Source organism: Molossus molossus, unplaced genomic scaffold (genome assembly GCF_014108415.1).
Source record: "Molossus molossus isolate mMolMol1 unplaced genomic scaffold, mMolMol1.p scaffold_m16_p_3, whole genome shotgun sequence".
In the NCBI taxonomy this organism is placed as follows: Eukaryota; Metazoa; Chordata; class Mammalia; order Chiroptera; family Molossidae; genus Molossus; species Molossus molossus.
This window is the reverse complement of record NW_023425366.1, coordinates 72,352,963-72,375,667: the sequence shown is the minus strand read 5'-3', so window position 1 is coordinate 72,375,667 and position 22,705 is coordinate 72,352,963. Positions and strand designations below refer to the sequence as shown.

At 36.5% G+C, this 22,705-nt stretch overlaps 1 protein-coding gene across 2 annotated transcripts in view; it reads left to right on the top strand.

Annotated features, from left to right (window-relative positions):
* The window catches only part of SLCO4C1 (solute carrier organic anion transporter family member 4C1), a 52,553-nt gene that overhangs the window by 14,430 nt on the left and 15,418 nt on the right, over nucleotides 1-22,705 (top strand). For both annotated transcript variants that reach the window (XM_036280187.1, XM_036280188.1), the window contains exons 3-8: nucleotides 15,362-15,544; nucleotides 17,408-17,504; nucleotides 18,901-19,022; nucleotides 20,638-20,753; nucleotides 21,946-22,090; nucleotides 22,495-22,690. In XM_036280187.1, coding sequence (XP_036136080.1) covers nucleotides 15,362-15,544; nucleotides 17,408-17,504; nucleotides 18,901-19,022; nucleotides 20,638-20,753; nucleotides 21,946-22,090; nucleotides 22,495-22,690 — 859 coding nt within the window. The remainder of the gene's footprint in view (nucleotides 1-15,361; nucleotides 15,545-17,407; nucleotides 17,505-18,900; nucleotides 19,023-20,637; nucleotides 20,754-21,945; nucleotides 22,091-22,494; nucleotides 22,691-22,705) is intronic.

Sequence of the window (22,705 nt, the reverse complement as noted above, 5' to 3'; positions counted from 1 at the left end):
CACCTACTTTATCCAGTCACCCTCATCCAACTCCCCTTGGGCACTGGCTAGTCTGTTCTATGTATTCATACTTCTGTTCCCATTTTCTCTCATCTTTTTATTTGGTTGATTAAATTCCACATATTAGTGAGATTATGTGATATTTGTTTTTCTCTAACTGGCTTATTTTACTTTGCATAATACTCACCAGGCCCATCCATGCTACCACAAAGGGTAAGAGATCCTTCTTTTTAATAGCCACATAGTATTCCATTGTGTATATGTATCACAGCTTTTTTATCCACTTATCTACTGATGGGTACTTGGGCTGTTTCCAGATCTTAGCTATTGTATATAACATTGCTATGAACACAGGGGTGCATATATTCTTTCTGATTGGTGTTTCAGCCTTCTTAGGATAAATTCCCAGAAGTGGGATTGCTGGGTTAAACAACAGTCCCATTTTACATTTTTTGAGAAACCTCCTTACTGTTTTCCACAGTGCTGTACCAGTCTGCATTCCCACCAGCAGTGTACTAGAGTACCCTTTTCTTTACATCCTTGCTAGCACTTGTTTGTTGATTTAGTGATGGTAGCCTTTCTGGCAGGTGTGAGGTGATAACTTATTATAGTTTTAATTTGCATCTCTCTCTCTCTGATAATTAGTGACACTGAGCATTTTTTCATATGCCTATTGGCCATCTGCATGTCCTCTTTAGAGAAGTAGCTATTCAGGATCTTTGTTGATTATTTAATTGGATTGTTTGTCTTCCTGATGTTGAGTTGTATGAGTTCTTTGTATATTTTGGAAATTAACCCCTTATCAGATGTGTCATTGGTGAATATGTTCTCCCATGCAGTGGGTTCCCTTTTCATTTTATTGATGGTCTCTTTTGCTGTGCAAAGATTTTTAGTTTGATGTAGTCCCATTTGTTTATTTTTTTTCTTTACTTTTCTTGCTCTAGGAGATGTATCAGTGAAAATTCTCCTATGAGAGATGAGATGTCTGAGATTTTACTGCCTGTGTTTTTTTCTAGGACTTTTATGGTTTCACGACTTATGTTTAAGTCTTTTATTCATTTTGAGTTTATTCTGTTTTATGGTGTAAGTTGGTGATCTAGTTTCATTTTTTTTTTTTTTGCATGTACCTTTCCAATGTTCCCAATACCATTTATTCAAGAGCCTATCTTTACTCCATTGTATGCGCTTGCCTTCGTTGTTACATTGGTCTATATGCCTGTTCTTGTGCCAGTACCAGACTGTTTGGATTACAATGGCTTTGTTGTATAGTTTGATATCCGGTATTGTGATTCCTCCAATTTTGTTCTTCTTTCTCAAGATTTCTGAAGCTATTCAGGGTCTTTTTTGTTTCTGTATACATTTTGGGATATTTGTTCTATATCTGTGAAATATGCCGATGGTATTTTAATACGGATTGTGTTCAATCTGTAGATTGCTTTGGGTAGTATGGACATTTTAATGATGTTAATTTTTAAATTCATGAACACGGTATATGCTTGCATTTGTTTGTGTCTTTCTTTATTTCCTTTTTCAATGTCCTATAGTTTTCCTAGTACAGGTCTTTTACATCCATGATAAAGTTTAGTCCCAAGTATCTTTTTTGTTGTAATGGTAAATGGGATTTTTTTTTAGTTTCTCTTTTTAAGAGTTCATTTTTGGTGTATAAAATTTCTTTGATTTCTGGGTGTTAGTTTTGTATCCTGCTACATTGCCAAATTCATTTATTAAATCTAGCAGGTTTTTGTTGTAGTCTTTAGGATTTTCTATGTACAATATCATGTCATCTGCATATAGTGACAGTTTTACTTCCTCCTTTCCAATTTGGTTGCCTTTTATTTCTTCCTCTTTTCTGATCACTGTGGCTAGGACTTCTAGTACTATGTTGAATAAGAGTGGTGAAAGTGAACATCCCTGCCTTGTTCTAGATCTTAAGGGAAACACTTTTAGTTTTTGCCCATTGAGTATGATGTTAGCTATAGGTTTCTCAAATGTGGCCTTTATTATGTTGAGGGAGGTATGATCCCTCTATTCCCACTTTGCTTAGAGTTTTTATCATAAAAAAGTGCTGGATTTTGTTGAATGCTTTTTCTGCGTCTATTGATATAGTCATGTGATTTTATGCAATGTATTATGTTTATTGATTTGTGAATATTGAGCCAACCTTGCATCTCAGAATAAATCCCTCTTGGTCATGGTATATGATCTTTTTAAATGTATTGCTGCATCTGATTTACTAATATTCTGTTGAGGATTTTAGTGTCTATGTTCATCAGGGGTATTGGCTTCTATTTTTTTCTTTGTGGTATCTTTGTCTGGTTTTGGTATTAGATAATGCTGGCTTCCTAAAAAGAACTTGAAAGTTTTCCCTCCTCTTGAATATTTTGGAATAATTTGAGGAGGATAGGTGTTAGTTCTTCTCTGAATGCTTGGTAATACTTGCCTGTGAAGCTAGCAGTTTGTTTGTTTTTGTTACTTCTTCAATTTCATTAGTTTTCAGCCTATTCATTATTTCTGATTCTTCCTGATTGAATTTTGGAAGATTATATATTTCTAGAAATTTATCCATTTTGCCCAGCTTATCCTATTTTGTCATTCATAGTATTTTCTTACAATTTTTTGTATTTCTGGGATATCAGTTGTTACTTCTCTTTTATTTGTGCTTTTATTTATTTGAGTCCACTCTCTTTGTTTCTTGATAAGTCTGGCTAAAGGTTTATCAATCTTGTTTCTCTTTTCAAAGAACCAGCTATAGTTCTATTGATCTTTAATATTTTTTTAGTCTCTATGTCATTTATTTCTTCTCTGATCTTTATTATTTCCTTCCTTTTACTTACTCTGGACTTTTCTTGTTGTTCTCTTTCTAATTCTTATAGTTGTAGGATTAGATTGTTTATTTGAGCTTTGTCTTGTTTCTTGAGATAGTCCTGTAATGCTAAGAACTTCCCTCTCAGGTCTGCTTTTACTCTGTCCCATAGATTTGGGGCTAATGTGTGTTCATTTTCATTTGTTTCCAAGACGTTTTAGATTTTCTCTTTGATCTCATTGGTAGTCCATTCATTGTTTAATAACATGCAATTTAGTCATTGTGATCTGAGAAAATGCTTGATATGATTTCACTTCTTGAATTTGTTAAGACTTATTTTGTGTCCTAACATGTGGTCCATCTTTGAGAATGTTCCATGTGTGCTTGAAAAGAATGTCTATTCTACTGCTTTGGGATGAAATGTTCTGTAAATATCAATTAAATTTATATAATCTACTGTGTCATTTAAGGTCACTGTTTTCTTATTGATTTTGTCTGTAAGATCTATCCATTGGTGTCAGTGGGATGTTAAAAGTCCCCTACTCTGACTGTATTGCTATCAATCTCCCTTAAAGTCCTCCAAGAGTTTAAAAATATATATATTTAGGTGCTCCTATGTTGGGTGCATATATGCTTACAAGGGTTATATTTTCTTGTTGGTTTGATCCTTTTAGTGTTATGTAGTGTAGTGACTTTCTTTATCTCTTCTTATGGCCTTGTTTTGAAGTCTGTTTTGTCACATATGAGTATTGCTACCCCAGGTTATTTTTTTTTTAATTCTATTTGTATGGAATCTTTTTTCCCATCTCTTCACTTTTAGTCTGTGTGAATCTTTTGTTCTGAGGTGGGTCTCTTGTTGACAGCATAAATATGGGTCATGTTTTCATTCTCATTCAGCTGCCCTTTGTCTTTTGAATACAGCATTATTCCATTTACATTTAAGGTTATTATTGATAGATATTTATTTATTGCCATTTTTTTTTCTTTATATGTATGTTCCCTTATCTCTCAATTTCTTCTTTTTCTCAATGCAGCTCCTTTAACATTTCTTACAATGCTGGTTTGGTGGTAATATACTCCTTTAGCCTTTCTTTGTGTAGGAAACTCTTTATTTCACCTTCAATTTTAAATGATAGCCTTGCTGGATAGAATATTATTGGGCTCAGGTCCTTGCTTTTCATGACTTTTAGTACTTCATGCCAATCCCTTTTGGTCTAAAGTGTTTCTGTTGAGAAATCAGCTGACAGTCTAATGGCAACTCTCTTGTAGGTTATTTTCTGTCTCTCTCTCGCTGTTTTGAAGATCCTTTCTTTGTCTTTTTGTGGTTAATCCTCATCCCAGGATATTTTTTATTGATTTTTTTTAAGAGAGAGTGGGAGGGAGGAAGGGAGAGAGAGAAACATTGATATGAGAGAGACAGATTGATTGGTTGCCTCCTGCACAATCCCTACTGGGGCCAGGAATCAAACCTGTAACCCAGGTATGTGCCCTTGATTGAAATCAAACCCATGACCCTTCAGTCTTCTTACTGATGCTCTTAACTGCTGAGCCAAACCAGCCAGGGCCTTTCTTTGTTTTTAATGTTTGTCATTTTAACTGTGATGTGTCTTGGACTGGGTCTCTTTGGGTACATCTTGATTGGGACTCTCTGTGTTTCATGAACTTGTATGAGTTTTTTTCTTCACTTGGTTAGGGAAGTTTTCAGCCATTGTTTCTTCAAACAGGTTCTCTATCCCTTGCTTTCTCTCTTTTCCTTCCGGTTCCCCTATAATGTGGGTATTGTTATGCTTGATGCTGCTCCAGAGTTTCCTCATTTTCTTAGACTTTCCTCATTTTCTTAAAATTATTTTTTCCTTTTTGATATTCTGCTATGTTGTTTATTCTTATCTTGACCTCTAAGTTGCCGGTTTGATCCTCTGATTTATCTAACCTGCTGTTGATTCCTTCGAATATAGCCTTCATTTCAGATGTTGTGTTCTTCATTTCTGACTGATTCTTTTTTATCGTTTCTATGTACTTTTTAGTGCTTACTATCTCTGTTTATGTTCTCACTGAGATCAGCCATTCTTGCTCTCAGGTCCTTGCACATCCTTATAACCATTGTTTTAAACTCTACATCTGGTATTTTGGTTGTTTTCAATTTATTCATTTCTTTTTCTGGGTCTTCTCTTGTTACTTTTTGTTCATTTGGGGCATATTTCTTTGTCTTCCCATTTTACCGTTGTATATTAGATTGATCTGCTATGACTCCCAAACTTTTTCTGATGGCTTTATGATAAAAGTGTTTGTTGGGCTCAGTTGCACAATCTATCAGATCACCTGAGCTCTGTGCCCCAGGAATGTTTCTTGTGAGTTAAGTATGCCTTTCTGTTATAGTTGAGTCTTGAACACGGTTGGCCCTTTTGTGGGTGACCCTTCAAGCTGGCTGACTATAAGGGTAAACCTCCATCACCATGTATGGGACACTGTGCAGGGGCTGCCCCCCAAAGTAAAGTTGTTCCCAGCTGAGTATGTTGCCTGCTGAAATCCCCCTTTCGGTTTGCCTCTTATGTGGTTAGTTGGGTTGAGCCCTGGTATGGTCTGAAGGCCACCACTAGTTGTATTGGTTCTGGGTCCATTTGGGCAGGGTTCAGGTACAAGTTGATATCAGACATTTTGTGTAAACAGCTTTGGGCTACCTGTCTGGAACTACCACACTGTTCACTGTTTATAGCTGCATCTACTGGACCTGAGTGTGCATGGGAGGGGCCAATCTATGTATAAGGGTAAAACTCCTTTTGTTCAGATCTGGAGGCCGATCTGTAAAAGGACCAGAGCTCCCTGAGGTCTGCCACCACCCATCAGGTACTTTGCATCCCTCTGAGGCTGCCTGGTCTTTTTCTAGAGCCTTCTGAGGAAAGACTGTAGAATGAGCCCAGGCTGGCTGCAAACCACAGCCCCTTGCACAGGTTGCAAGCATTGTAGGACGAGGCAACTGAGATTGAGAGGATAGGGCTAGTGGGCCCCCTATGTGGGGATCATGCAGTTAGATACTCAGTGAGGGGAAAGTGGCCCCTACTCCAGAGCCAAACAATTCAGTCTCTGCCAGTCTCCAACTCTAGTTCCTCCTGAAGGGGCTCGCTGCATGTTCAGGTTGGAGGCAGCCAGCCATTCTCTCTGAAGGAGCAAGCTTAGCCGCCCCAGACTCATGGGGTGATGCTGGCCCACCCTGCAGGAGGATGTCAGGCCCACCCTTTCATCTCAGCCTCAGACAATAGCCTCCCAGGGACTCACACTTGAATGTACCAGCTCTGAGCCACTCTTCCTCCCCACTGTGGAACTGAGCCCAGCAGGATAGGGTATCTAGGACTGCACTGAGCTGATCCTCCCTGTTTCCCACATGCCTGTAGGAAGGGTATGGGTACTTCTTCCCTTTCTCTGGTTAGTGCAAGCTGAGCTTGCTGGGGATATAGGAGTGGCTTCCATCCCCCTTGATGTAGCCACATGCCCCAGCCCCAACTTGTCTGGTTCCTGGACAAAATCTTCCCCAGGAGACACTGTCTAAAAGTCCCAGCTCTGCTCTGCCCGCTGGTCCCCCTGTGCTGAACTCAGCTGGATGTGGCCCGCCATGTGATTCAACAGGTGGGAGGAGGGGCGCCACTGTGCACTTGAGTTGCGGGAGACTGGACTTCTTTCCAAGTCCAGTTTTGTCTCCACCAGGAGCCTCCCTGGAAAAAGAGGGCCCCCACAGTAAATACTGGGTGCAGCTAGAAGACCCCCTTCACATGACCCATATATGGCAGAGTGGCCTCGCCAGCAGTCAAGACTGGTCAGTGCACTCCTGAAGCTGGTGCTGTAACAATAGGAGTGTTTGTTCCTGGGAAGGTGGCACCTGGGTCTGACAGGTGGACTGAATTCCCACTGATTTTCATCACCAGATGTTATCCTCTTCCTGTCTTTGGTGCTCTGGGTTGGGATCCCTGCATCGAGTTGTGACTCCATGCTCCTGGGGAAGGGAGTTTTACAGCCACAATATTTCTCCAGCTTTTCAGGCACTGTACTTGGGTGCGGGGCTAGCCCTTTCCACATTGCCGCCCTTCTTACCAGTCTGCGTGTGGTTTCTTCTGTACATCTTTGGTTATAATCTTTCAGTTCAGTTAGTCTTCTGTTTGTTATTCAGGTTGTTTGGTTTATAATTTAGCTGTAAATCTGCTTTGGGGCTGGGAGCAGGTGAGTGTAGCTTCCACCTACTCTGTAGCCGTCTTGGAATTCATTTCTTTTCTATACTGTATGCCTGTTACTGTGTTTTTCAGTCTGTTCACCTTTATGCCCAGTTTTATTTTTATTTCTATGGGGCTTCCTAAGTTCTGCCAGTGCATGTTTAATCTTTGTCTCACCATTTCTCTTCTAAATTATTTCATTTCTGCTTTGCTGTTTTCACCCATATAAGTACTTGCTTTGTTTCATGGTGCAATGTGTGTTCACACTTTTCATCTGCTTTATGAAAATATTTCTGTGGTCAGTGTCCTAATCTTCATAAAAGTACATTGCTTTTTCTTACACTATCTTTGTATGGATGCTGTTCTACTCCTTTTGAAAATTACTTTATTGACTCAGTTAGGTTCCCATAGGAGGTGAGTGATCAGTTTAGCATCCTAGGCAGGTTGGTTACACAGGCAAAAGCTCTCATCTTTTTATTTCCTTCAAAGATAGGGTCCTGACTTGTCTTTGAGATTCCTTGTGCAACCTCTTCCCATCCACCCTTTCTATTTTTAGCAACAGCAGATACTCAAGAAGTCCCTGCTCCTACCTGGCTCATCTCTTGTTCCTCTGTCAGTTTGCAAGCAAGAGAAATCTGGACTTCACTGCTGCTCCTGACCCTCAGGAAGAGTATTTTTCTTGCTTTCTCAGTTCTGCCATCAGCTGTCCTTAGGCCTAGACAGCAGGGCGCTGTGCTGAGTCCTGTGCACAGAGGAACCCATATCACAGACACTGCAACACAAAGATAATTTTTTTTTCTTGGAAGTTTTTTTTTTGTTTGTTTTGTTTTTTAATTTATGAATTTATTTATTTTTTTGTTACAGATATTTTACCTTTTTACCCCATTGGCACCCCCCACCCCACCACACCCCCACCCTGTCCCCGGCTTAGTTGTCCATGTCCATTGGTCATGCATACATGCATATAAGTTCTGTGGTTTATCTCTTCCCACCCCCCCACCCCCCATCCCCTTTTCTGAGGGGTGTCAGTCTGTGCCCTACTTCCATGTGTCTGGGTCTACTGTATTCCTCAGACTGTTATGTTCATTCTATTCCGTATATAAGTGAGATCATGTGGTATTTGTCTTTTTCTGCTTGGCTTCTTTCACTTAGGATAATACTTTCCAGGTCCCTCCATGTCGTCTCAAAGGATAAGAGATCTTTCTTTCTTACCGCTGCATAGTACTCCATTGTGTATATGTACCACAGCTTTTTTATCCATTCGTCTACTGGTGGACACTTGGGCTGTTTCCAGATCTTAGCTATTGTAAATAGTGCTGCTATGAACATGGGGGTACATATATTCTTCCTGATTGGTGTTTCAGGTTTCTGAGGGTATATTCCCAGCAGTGGGATCACTGGATCAAATGGAAGTTCAATTTTTAATTTTTTGAGGTAGCACCATATTGTTTTCCATAGCGGCTGTCTTGGAAGTTTTTTAAGAAAGGTTTTTGAAGGGTTGATAACAGGTTAGGTGAATACAAATTATTGGAGAAGGATGTAGGGATGAGCTACACTGTCCAGGCCAGAAGATGCTGTGTAGACTTGGGAATGGTCAAGTTCAAACAAAACTGTGGTTAAGAGATGGGAAGGAGAGCCAGGGGAGACTTACAGTCACTCCCTGAGAAGGGAGAAAGAGGTTGTTTTTGTTTGAAGGTAGCCACCTCAGAGTACCTGATGTAGGTAATTATGCAGACCTGATTTCCCAGAAAACTATTTTGCTTCTCAGGAGGTATGGATACTTCCTGAAAACACTATCAGAAAACTGTGGCTGGAGGTGTGGACTTGGATCTCAGACTAACATCCTATCATGTAGCAGACAGCAGGATGAGCCCAGAGGAAAACTGTCCCTTTTAAAATTTCCAGGTTTTGAAGGCAAGTGACTGGGGAGGAGCAGACTCAGGGCCTTTGAGTGGGGAAGAGGGTTGAGCTGAGCTTGATATTTAGCTGCTGAACATTCTGCTATGTAGATTTTATTTTGCCCTTTCGTCCTGCCCATGTTAGTGGGCCAGACAGGTCACTACTTTGTCCGCTAAGTGCAATTCTAAGCCTTAATTTTATTAGCTGCACTCCGTGTTCATAAACAGCAGAGGAGCTCCCTCTTGTGTTATCTTGTCAAATCACGTGCTTTTAAGTTAGTGTTGCAAGTACTGTTTTTTTCCTAACATTTTATTTCCCATTAGAAGCTGAAATTCTACATTCAATTTGTTTCCTCAAAAAATAATAGCACAGGACTTACATAATAGGTAAAACTAGCTATTTTATAAAGAAGTTTTGTTAACAGATGCAATGTAACACGTATTTAATATTACTTAGGGGGAACGGTCTTCAGGTCCCCATAACATCTCTGAAATGCTCCCTCTAGTTAGGAGTTTTTTGTTGTTTGTTTTCCAGGAAAGGCTGATTTCATGACATTCTAAATATATTCAAATATTTGTCTTTTGCCTTTATGTTTCAATGACAGTTGAACATGTGTGAGTCATTCACTGATTACTTTGGCCATTCCTTTACTGTCTTTATGGGATTGATGTTGCTGTGAGGAAGTCTGATGTCAGCGAAGTGTTTTTCATTTTCGTCTCCACAAAGTGACTTTTCCATTGACTGTTCAAAGAAGTCTGTCTTCATCTTGAAAATCCAGTAACTTTACAAAGGAATGTCTTATTGTTGAAAGTACTGTAACAAAATATTCTAGGATGCTCTATTATGCCCTCTGAAATAATAGATCTGTCTTCATTTACTTCAGGAAAGTTTCCTAAGTTTTACCTTTGAATGCATATATTTTTACTATTTTGATTGATTTTACATATGTTTGATTTTGTTTGTCTGGATTTCATTTTTGTAATTTTCTCTGTGATCTTTTAAGTCTTAGTATTTATTCATTTAATATTGTTCATATTTCTCAAGCCTCTTGTATCTGTCCTTGTAATTCTGTCTCTTTTCTCTCTTTTGTCCATTCTGCTGTCTTTCATTTCTACAGTAGTAGTTTTTATTTTATTTCATGTCTTTCCTGAGTTCTTTCAGCCCATTTTTTTCCTTCTCTAATCTCACCACATTTATGATCTTACTAAATCTCTGTTTTCAGCTTTTGATGTTAAGAAACAGTTGCTTTTATTACTTTTTTTTAAAGTATGGCAATAGGATAATTTGTAAGTCTACATCATGGTGACATATTTCTGGAGACTATTTGCCATAGCATTTGCTTTTCCTTCTTTGTTTGCTCATGTGATTAGATGGAGCACAACCAGCTAATTCTTCTGACTAGTCCAAAGTCAACTGAGTACTGACCTTAAATTACTCTGCAGAATCCCTTTTGCCACTGTACTATACCAAAGGTGGGATGTTTTCATGCCCACAGTCTCAGGAATTAGGATGGGGAATTTTGGGGAACTCTGGGAGTTATCCATAACACAGTAGTCATGTAGGAAGGAGATGGGCTGGAGTCCTGTTCTGGACAGGCAGGGATTCTCTGTTGAGATGGTTGTTCCTTAGGAGTCAGGCTTCTACATTTTCTCCATATGCAAAGATTTCTGTTCAAATTTAGAGTCTTTCTCTGGCACCTTGCCTGCTACACACTGTTCCTTGTTTTGTCCCACTTCACTGGCTTCTCAGTGATGCTAGTAAACTGGAATCTTCATGCAGGATGCTCACATTTATTTCTGAGTGTATCGGTTTATTTTTCCTACTATATATTGTGTTTTTTCACCCCTGACATCATTTAACTTATGCATATAAAGCCTACTGATGTTTTTGTATGTTAATTTTATATTTTTCTACTTTTATAAATTCTCTTCTTGATTTTTGTAGTTTTTTCAGTTGATTGCTTTCACTGTTTCAGCAAGACGATAATAAATCAAGATAGATTTACCTCTTGATTTCCGACTTGTAAGTCACTAGTTCCCTTTTCTTTCCCTCTAGTACATTATTGAAAAGTTGCAGAGGTTTTGATTTTGTAATTCCAAATTTCCCTGTGTTGCTCCTGATTTTAGCAGTCAATATGTTTACATATGTATATATGGAGATATAGACATACTTATCTACTCATATATGTGATCATATTAATTAAATATCTATTTCTGGTTTATATTGATAATATGATTTGGTGTTGACATTTATCAAATGTCTAAAATATATGAAAGTGATCATTTTTTAAAAAAGTAGATTTACTATGTTAAATTTTCTTAGATTTTCCCATGTGCTTTTAAAAATAGTCCTGTATTTTTTAATATGTTGTTGGATTTTTTATGTTTTTATTGATTTTTTAGAGAGAGAGGAAAGGAGAAAGAGATAGGAACATTGATGTGAGAGAGAAACATCAATTGGTTGTCTCCTGCATACCCTCTACTGGGGACTGAGCCCAAAACTGGGTTGTTTTATTCTATACTTTAAACAATTTTAATAAACTTGATTTCTAGAACAATTTTAGATTTATAAAAAAGTTGTGAAGATAGTATATAGTTTCCATTTCTCCCTATTAACACCTTACTTTATATGCTTTGTTTCTTATGATTAATGAACTAATATTCATACATTATCTCTTAATGTTTGTTCTTATTAGCTGAAATCCACACTTTATTCAGATTTTCTTCTCCTCCTTCTTCTTTTTTTTGGTTAATCCTCACTTGAGGATATTTTTTCCATTGAAATTTATTTATTTATTTCGAGGGAGTGGAAGGGAGGGTGGGGAGAAAGAGAGAGAGAAACATTGATATGAGAGAGACACATTGGTTGGTTGCCTCCCACGTGAGCCCCAACTAAGGCCAGGGATTGAATCTGCAACTTACGTAGGTACTGTAGGTACCCTCAACTGGGAATCGAACCCTGTGACCCTCTGGTGTACTGGCTGATGCTCTAACCACTTTGCACACCAGCCAGCACTCCTTAATTTTTAGATAATGTTCTTTTTCTGTTCCAGGATCTGATCCAGAATACTGCATTACATTCTGTTGTCATGCTCAACTGACTCCTCGGCTGTGATGACTGCTCAGACTTATCTCTCTCTCTTTTTTTTTTTTTTTTTATGACCTTGGCAGTTTTGAGGAGCACTAGTCAGATGTAGAATATCCTTCAATTGGGACTTGCCTGGTGTTTTTCTGGTGATTAGACTGGGGTTATGGATTTTGGGGGAGAGGATCACACAAGCAAAATGCCATTTTCATTACATATCGAGGGTATGTGCTATCAACATCACTTACTGTTCTTGATGATCTTGTGCACCTGGCTGGAGTGGTGTTTTTCAGGTCAACCCACTGTGAAGTCACTCTTTTTGTTCTCACTTTCCATACTTCACTTTGGAAGAAAGTCAGTATTGCACCCACACTTTGGAAGTAGGGTGTTATGCTTTACCTCTTTGAGGGTGGAGTATTAATTTATTTAATCGTTTATTTTTCAGTTGGCTATCAGAGTATTTCCCTTGGCTTATGTGTCCCTTTGACAGAGCTCCATCATTATGGGGTTTTTGTGTTTGTTTTGAGCTTGCTGCCATGTTTTACTTGCTGCCACTATGAGGTGATGTAGGATCATCTATATATTTCTTGCCCCAGTCCTAGAATCAACCATTTCTCCTAGGGGCTCTTTAGTTAAAGAATGGGAAATAACTTTATCATCTAGAATATGGTGGTTATGTACAGTTCCTTTTGTCTGTAGCCCTGTAGACTGTATACATTTCTTAGGTCAGCACCTTTACCCCCAGCCTCTTTAGTGAGATAATTTCATACATATATATTACAGTTAGATTCTTTTTTCGCATTTCATCCTATAACTCTTTTTTTTTCTTTGTTAATCCTCACTATCACTATTGTTTTGCCTTTCCAAATTGTTATGTACTTGGAATCATAAAGTATGTATCTTTTTCAGATTGGATTCTTTTACTTAGCAATATGCCTTTAATATTCATCTATGCCTTTCTGTCTTGATATGTCATTGCTTCTTATCAATTCTAAGAAAATCAATAGAAGAAAATTACTTAGAAATGACACAGGCAGATTAATATATTAGACAATCATTTTTCTAAGTAGATAGTAGGCCTTGTTTATTGGGGAAAATGATAAAATAAGATGCTGACTGTAACAGAGCCTTTCACACAGTACTGTAAAATGGGTTAGCAACCTCAAAACTTGGGCCACTGACATAACTACAAGAGATTTGTGCTAGAGAGGGACTGCAAATCCAGTGACACAAAACTGAGCACCCAGACAGAATCCCATACATAGGCAGTGTTATAAAAGGTAGGCTCTTTGGTTAATCCAACAGAATGATCATACTAGTATAAAAAATAAATGGAGCCCTGGCCAATGTGGCTCAGCTGGTTGAGCGTCATCTTGTGCTCTGAAGGGTCGCTGGTTTGATTCCCGGTGTAGGTACATATCCGGTGTGGGTTCAATTCCCCATCAGGGTGCATGAGGGAGGCAACCAATCAATGTTTCTCTCTTCTCTCTCTCTTTCTAAAAAATCAATGAAAAAATAAAAGAAATGGATATAAAACATTAATGTGTGAGAACAATGCCTGTAAAATGATAAAAATTACCTCCATCTAAGTTACATGGGACAGCATAAGGTGGAGGCAGGGAAGGGGTAAGGGACAGTTTTGTTTTTTCTATTGATATTCTTCTGTGCTATTTAAAATGTATTTTAAAAAGTATGTGGAACCTCATGGATTACTTCTTCTTGGAAAAAGGAATAAACACACACCAAAACCCTGCAGAATACTCATGTAATAAAAATGTCTACCAGCTTACTATAAAAGGATATTTACCTATTATAAAAAAGGCAATTTACCCATTGTAATAAAGAAATAAGAAAAATAATAAACGAAGAAATACACATGTTCCATTTTGCAGTATAACAAATAATAAGATTGTCAGTCTAATCTACTACCTCTGAGAAACTGAATATTGAAACCAGGAGTTACAATTCAAATGTCTGACAGGAAGGTAACAAATAATACAGACTTAGGCCAGTTATAAACAAATTACCTGCCAAAATAATTATCAACTTCTTATAACATGAATGTGTACAATATTATAAGATATTTTAAATTAAAAAATATATTTTATGTATAAAATTTACATCTGAATATTTGATGGGTATAAACTAGTTAAAGAATCAAGGATTGGTGCTTTAGGGGCTTTACTTATTTCATCAACCAAGAAATAATAAGTCTTGATCTGATATTAAGGAAATAAAAATAGAATTAGCTGAGGCCATCATTAAAATGCAAATTACTGGCTGTTACACCAGAGTAACAGGGAGAGGGTGGGATGCATTTTTAACAAGCTTCTTTGTTCATTGACATTAGCAGATGAGCTTAGGAGATGAGTTTAGATTTACTGTAATACCTAGATTTTGAGTGTGATTTTAAAGAAGATTTTAATCAAATTTTAAAGAGAACCATTTTTCTTTGATGATTGTCAAAAGGATATCCTGTCGATCCCTATCTAGATTGCTTCAAAAAGTAAAGTTCATAAAATAGTTTGAGCTGTAAAAGAGTACTAGACATAACTTCCAAATATTACTACTTTGTGGTGAATATTAAGAATTGCTGTTTTGGCCAAAATATTTTATTACCCAAGTACACGTTTTCAATGAGTTTAAGATGTTGATTGATAAATTCAGTATGGTGGTCATGTTATATTTATGACTTGGCACCACTTGTCTCAATTGTGTTTACATTAGTTTACTTGAAAATATGTAAATTTTGGCTCTTAAAAGTATTGTTTCTCACTTTTATATTTTCTGAATTTTAACATGGTGATAGTTCATACATTTTCTTTAGTAATATATGTAGTTTAAAATAGCTAAGTACGAATTCAAGTGATTGGAAGAAATAAAGAAGGCTACTGTTAGGCAGGTATAATTTGTAAAGATAAATATTTAAATTACCAACTTCTGTGCTCGCTTATTTATTAATTAAATTTATTGTGGTGACATTGGTTAATAAAATTCTGTAAGTTTCAGGTGTACCATTCTATAATATATCATCTGTATACTGTACTGTGTTTTCATCACCCCAAGTCAAGTTTCCATCCATCACCATTTATTCCCCCTTTACTCTCTTCTACCTCCCTCCACCCACCCCCCTTTGCCTTTAGAAATCACCATACTATTGTCTGTGTCCATGAGGTTTTGCTTAATCCCTTCACCTTTTCCACCAGGTTACCCAGTTGTCAGTCTGACAGTTGTCAGTCTGTTCTCTGTTTGTTTCTATTTTATTTGTTAATTTATTTTGTTCATTAGATTCCACATAGAAGTGAAATCTAACATATAAGTACTTGTCTTTCTCTGAGTTTCTTTATATTTTCAATTTTATTTTTTTCCTCTAAAGATACTTGCTTAATAGCAAGGAATAGAACCAGTTGTACCTCTTCAAGTTCTTCACTTTCCAGCTTCCTATATGTCTTCATTTTGGGACAGCTGCTGCTGGGAACAGGAGGAACTCCTCTCTATACCCTGGGAACAGCCTTTATTGATGATTCTGTGCCTACACACAAATCTTCTCTCTATATAGGTAAGTTTGCTCTGTAATATAAATGTCTCAGTATCATTTCATCTTATTGCGTGTTTATTTATAAGTAAAGCGTAACATATGCTTATTTGACCTAATTTCATAGGAGTTTCCATGAGATATATGCAATATTACTTTTTTTGTTTTATCATTTATTGGCATATCATGTCTTCAGTTGAATGCAGTTATGAGTTTTGTTGAACTTCCAGCTCTATTTCTTTTAATGGGCATGCCAGCCTTCCTGGAAGTACCGTCCAAGCAGTAGACTTTTGAATTCCAGGCTGATTTTCACAGGGTGTGGAAATTGAGCTCTGCCATTCTATGTGAGTTATTGCATCCTATTGACTAAAGTCTCAATTAAAGAAATCATACAATGATACCTAGAAACTCTATGAAGTTTTCCAGTTCAGGTTAACCCTCTTGCTATGTAACTTGTTTTTTTCCTTTGTGATCTAATTTTTGGTAGAATAAGTTTCTCTTGAATTCCTTCCCTGATGCTCAACTATCCATGGCCCTGCAGCCAATTAATGTGTAATTTATTTGCACTTGAGTTTTCACTTTATCAATTTATTATTCTAATGTAGGGGACTGTCTTAGTCCATTTGGACTGCTATAATAGAATACCAAAGACTGCTTGGCTTATAAACAACAGAAATTTATCTCTTAAAGGCCCGGAGTCTGGGAAGCCCATGGTCTGGTTGCCCACAGATTCAGAGTTTGGTGAAGGCTTAATTTGCAAAATTAAAAAGTTATATATGATGAATTTTTAATTATCTGAGAGAAATAAGATCGGTTTAATTCTGCTGCAAGTAAAAATGGTAGATTTACTAAAAGCAAATGTTTAAATGAATCACTTTTTTTTGTTTTTATCCTCACATGAGGATATTTTTCCATTTTTTGTTCAGATTGAGTGGGAGGGGAAGAGAGAGAGAGAGAGACATCGACATGAAAGGGACACATCGAGTGGTTGCCACCCACACGACCCATGCAGGGTTGGGGACAAACTGCAACCGAAGTGCATGCCCTTAGCGGAAACCGAACCCAGGTCTCTCCGGAACGCAGGCTAAGGCTCTAACCACCGAGCCAAATCGGCCAGGGCTGAATCACTTATTTATTTATTTATTTATTTATTTATTTATTTATCCTCACCCGAGGACATTTTTCCATTTTTTGTTGTTGTTCAGATAGAGTGGGAGAGAGAGAGAAGAAGAGAGAGAAAGAAACATCGACGTGAAAGGGACACATCGAGTGGTTCCCACCCGCATGACCCAACCAAGGCCAGGGACAAACCTCAACCGAGGCACATGCCCTTAGTGGGAACCAAACCTGGGTCTCTCCGGACCACAGGCCGATGCTCTAACCGCTGAGCCAAACCGGCCAGGGATGAATCACTTATTTTTAAGAAATGGACTAATGACCAGATCTAGGTTTTTATGAGCTGCTATAGTACAAAATAAAGAATGCTTTTGGAGTGTATGCAGAAGGGAAAAGGCTTATCATTTCACATATTTTCCATAAGAACTGTAAACAATTAATATTCCCCATCCATAACGATGATCGGCAATACACTACTCCTGCCACTAGTTAATGATAAAACCCTCCAGGGATTTATAATTATTGGATTTATTGCAATTATTATAATCTTAAAACTTTTAAATTGAATTCTATATTTTAAACTCCTGTATTTTACAAGTGATACCATTCAAATGGCATTTTTTTTTTTTAGTGAAAATATGTGTGATTTTCATGTAATTCTAACCATTTTGATTTTTCTACAGTAAAATATTTGTGTTTCTTTACTGTTGTTAGACATGCAAAGCAAAGTTGTACAGATGATCATTTTCCATGTTTTTGTCCTTCTTCTAGGAATTGGCTATTCTATGTCAATATTAGGCCCTGCTATTGGCTATGTGTTGGGAGGACAGCTGTTAACCATGTACATCGATGTTGGTTTGGGACAAAGGCAAGGCAATATCTATTTTCCTTTTATTTAAATTTATTTCATCATTATAATGTTAACATCATAGAACATTTTCACAGTATTTCCTCAGTATAGCATGAGAATTTTTCAGGAAACAAAATTGAACGCACACAATTTTTATATAATATTTTGGTTGCATTGCTTCAGGAGTTAATGTCATACCATCTCAGTGTAAAACATTTATTCATAAATAAGGGTGATTAAGAGTCACCTGGTATAATTTTTTTAAAATACACATATAAGATTCCATGCATTGTTCAAAAGAAGAATTTAATAAAAATTAGTAATGATTTTAGTAGATTTAGCTGGAGGCAGCTAGCTTGAAGTACTTCTCAGACTAGGTTCTGTAGTAGCTCTGATGATATCCTAGCGATCACAGCTGTGTAGTTTTAATAAATGATAGTGGAGGATAGTTACAGGTAATGTTTATTTATCCGATATGTTCTACACAAAATAGGTCTTGTGTGCTACCTTATTTTATATGCCATTTTTATTTAATCCTCTTAATAATGTTATAAAATAGTTGATACACACAGATAGGTAAGTGGCCAAGACATGAATCAAAGTTCATCTTTTTTATTCCAAAATCCCCCTTAACTACTGAGTTTTCTTCATCTTTTCCTGAATTGAGAAGTTAATGACTTTTGAAGCCATGTTTTCTAATTTTACTACTGGGAATTATAACTATACAATCCTGTGCATGACGGTGAGCAGTGAACATGTGGTCATGGGTATGTGATTTGACCTTTGAGCTGCTAGTCCTGGCTTAACCTTTTAGAGACTATATAAAAAGGTGTCAGAGGAAACCCTTGAAGCAGAGCTGGATTTTAAGAAAGGATATTTTAATTTCAGGGGAGAATTGCATAAGCTGTGGGAGTGGTGTGTTTTGGGGAAGAGCCTATTGTTATGAAATATGAAAACCATTATAAAAAACTTAATCACTTTAAGAAGACAGTTACATTTAAATGAATGCTGTAATTGAAGCACAGTGTGCGGACTTTTCACATAGATCAATGATACGCTGTGAGGTATGTTTAATATAGTAGAGAATAAAACATAGCCAAAGTTAGACAAAGAATGTTCAGAAGTCCTATGTATGCTTTCAAATATTCAACATACTTATATTTAATATTAAATTTTTGTCACTTTTATGTCTTATTTGCCATTGTGAAATACATTGCAAACCATTATTCTTATAGCTGTCATTTATTCCTGCTATATGTTGTCTGATTCATCAAAATGGCTCCATTAAAAAATTTGGACATTGTAACAATATTCCTTTATAAATGCACTTGAATTATAAAGTATAGAATTATCATAACTGATTTATAATGAACAAGACAGAGTTGACTTTGACCTTCTGTTTTTTGTCACATAGCACTGATATCGATGAGGATGATCCCCGATGGCTGGGGGCATGGTGGATTGGATTTCTTTTGGCTTGGCTCTTTGCTTGGTGTTTGATAATACCTTTTTCTTGCTTTCCCAAACATTTACCAGGTAAAATTTTTTTCTTTAAAACTAGGGAGTTTTAATCCAATTCTAGATCAAGTGTTGCTTTCTATATGATTGGTAAGAATCCTAGAAAATTCATTGTTTATTTTTAGAATCTCAATTGTCTGCCTATGCAGACTTTTGAATAGCTTTCTCTATTTTAGGAAATATTGGGTAGCAATCTTAGTATTCATGGTTTTTCTTTTATTTTTAATTCATTATCAGTCAAATTACACATATTCACCTCCTTACTAAATTTGTTTTTTATGTATTATCTGGAACTGGAACCCTGCTTTATATATATAAGATACAATATCTTTTAAACTATCAGTTTGTATTCAGTTAGTCACTAACTTCAAGAGCCAGTCTGCCTTAAATCATTGATATTTGTTATTTGTTGTTGAAAGTGTAAGTGCTTTTCTTTCAATTGTCACCAAAGTCATGCTGTAGTATGCTCATTCCCACTATATTCCAATCCTAGACAGTCTGTCCAAAAAATAAAAGGTAATAGAAGAGAATTACTCATATTTTTCTTTCTGAGATTTTGCTTCTGTATAATCATATATATATATATATATATATATATATTTTTTTTTTTTTTCTCTCTAGGTTCAGGTATTGTTTGTAATATATGAAATAGTATAGATGATTACCATTTGGAAATGGGCGAAAGAAACGTTGGCAGAGTAGAAGCAGGTGGAACATTGCTTTTTTTTTTCTACCTTGGATGATCCAACTTATGATATTGACTGTTTTCTCAGGTTGTTTTCACAGAACCATTATTAAAAATCAAAGGGACCTGGTAATAGATGATAAATATTATTTCATCTGCAAAGTATGTTAGAATTAAAGAGAATAAAGGAAAAGAAACCTCAAAGATACTTTGTTTACTATTACTATATAAAGGATGAGAAAGAGAAGCATTTGAAGAGAAGAAAAAAAATTTAAAGAGTTTTTTTTTTTGGTACGTGCCCCTAACGGGAACCGAACCTGGGACTCTCTGGTCCACAGGCCGACGCTCCAGCTGCTGAGCCAAACCAGCCAGGGCTTAAGAGAGATTTTAAATACAGAGAATAAATATGAATTAGAGTAAAATTGTCTCATCTTAAGTTTTAGACCAGTTGGAACTTCCTTAACTAATGGTAATAATATTGGCTCTTTGGACAGCCAAATTGTAGGCATGGATATTTATACAGTTGTTTTTTACAAAGAGAGGAACTAGCTTCTCATGTTGTGGAATTTATATACTTGTAGACTTGTGTGTTAATGAAAAAGTAAGCATTTTTAAAAAATGAAGACTGGAGCCCTGGCCAGTTTTGCTCAGTAGTTAGAGCATTGGCCTGTGGCCCTAAGGGTCACGGGTTCGGTTCCCTGTCAAGGGCACGGGCCTGGGTGGCGGTTTCTGTCCCTGGCCCCAGTCGGGGTTGTACAGGAGGCAACCGATCGATGTGTCTCACATCGATATGTCTCTCTCTCTCTCTCTCTTTCTCTTTCTGTCATCCTCCCTTCCACTCTGTCTAAAAAAAAAAAAAAATCAATGGAAAAATATCCTCAGGTGAGGATTAACCAAAAAGAAAAGAAGAATGAAGTGATAGAGCAAGTACATTTACTATTTTTTTAGGTACAGCAAAAATTCAAGGTGGAAAAACTTCCCAGACTCATCAGAGTAATAGTTCCTTAGAACATACAGATGAGAATTTTGGAAAAAGTTTTAAAGATTTTCCAGCTGCTCTAAAGGTAAAACAACACAGTCTACACACACACATCCTCACACATGCATATGTAGATATATGTGTACATTACATATATACATATATATGCACATACAGATATTTCCACAATGCAGTGTTGTTTGCCTATTTACTATTATTCTAGCTCTTATAAACAACTCTCCAGATTTAATTTCGTTGAGCTTTGAGTAAATGAAAACTGTTACAGGGTAGAATGGTTGAGAGAATATGAGTTATCTCACTGGCAATATCAATATTCACTGCTTCCTCAGAAGCACAACAGTCCATCATTTCATGCCATTTCCTTTTTGTGACGGACCCATCAGCTATCACTGAATTGTGCCTGTATATTTGAGAATGCCAAACCAATATATTTGCCTTGTAAAGGAAGTGGCGGTGAGTGGTTATTGGTTTGAATTTGAGGTTAAAGAAACAAAAGTATCATGGCCTGTTCTTTTGCACTCAGCAAAAAAAAACATCTATTCAGCATCATAAAAGTTTTGCACATAAAAGAGTTAGTTTTACCTTTTCAAGATTTGAAATTATTTACTTTTCCTTAGATCATCTGCCTCTGACTCTTGTGTTCATGCGTGAGTGTGCTGTGGTTGGTTTTATGAAGTTTTTTTGCATTTAGTATTCCAGAACAACACTTTGTTTTTCACTTTATAGTTAAATATATTGAAATAAATGTCTGTGCTCCTTTCTGATAGATTAATAACATTCTGAGAAGTCTAGAAATATAAATACCTTTTGAAAATGACAACTCCATGCCTATCTAAGGTTCTGAACTACTGAGTTCTGTACTCATGGAACAGTACTACAAGTTCAATATGTAAAGACCATTCTCATCTGTGCTCACAGTCAAGTTCTTCATTTACTGGACATAGGAATTTGGAACACAATAAAAAACTCGAATAAGGGGCACACTTATTACATGGAGGTTTATAGTAAGATGGGAAGATAGACTTTCCAAGTGGGTTTTTATCACAATTTTCTGGTCCCTTGCATATGACAGGCACAGTCATTCAAAACATTCTATATATAAAGCTATTTAATCCATATTTATACTTTTATGCTGGAGGAAAAGCTGAAATGTTATGGATAATTATTTGGTTTTTATTAAAAAGTTGCTATTCTGATGTTGTGTTTTGCAATATGATCATAGTTATTCATTTGGTGAACTGTATTTTTTTCTTTAGAATTTGATGAAGAATACTGTCTTTATGTGTTTAGTTATATCAACTTCTTCAGAAGCCTTAGTTACTACTGGGTTTGCTACATTTTTACCTAAATTTATAGAAAATCAATTTGGATTGTCATCCAGCTTTGCAGCTACCCTTGGAGGTAAAACATTTTCTTTATTCTAACATACTCTAATAATTTTACTGTCCCCTGTACAATGTTTAATAGAATAGCATTTAATTTTGGATAATCGAGTCTTTGAAATTTAAACTTTATACTGATGTTGATAAAAGTTTCTGATTTTCTGACACCAAACAATCTTTTGTATGATCTTGAGAGATACAGACTGAATAGCGAAGGAGAATATGTATTAATGTTAATATTCAAAACATTAATTTTCTTAATTTCTTAATATAACTACAAAATCATTTCTTTATTTGTGTCTAATCATGAACGCTTTTACATGTTAAAACCAATTTGCTGCTTGTGTTTGATGGTTTTCAATTGTTGGTATGACTTACTGAGTTTATGTGTATGTTTGTTCACTATGTCTTCTTTTTCACTAGGGGCTATTTTAATTCCTGGAGCTGCGCTTGGTCAGATTATAGGTGGTGTTCTTGTTTCAAAATTCAAAATGACGTGTAAAAACACAATGAAGTTTGCTTTGCTCACATCTTTCATTGCATTGGTGCTGAGTTTTGTATTTATTTATGCCAGCTGTGAAAACGAGCCATTTGCTGGAGTGTCTGAATTATATAATGGGTAAATATATTTCAA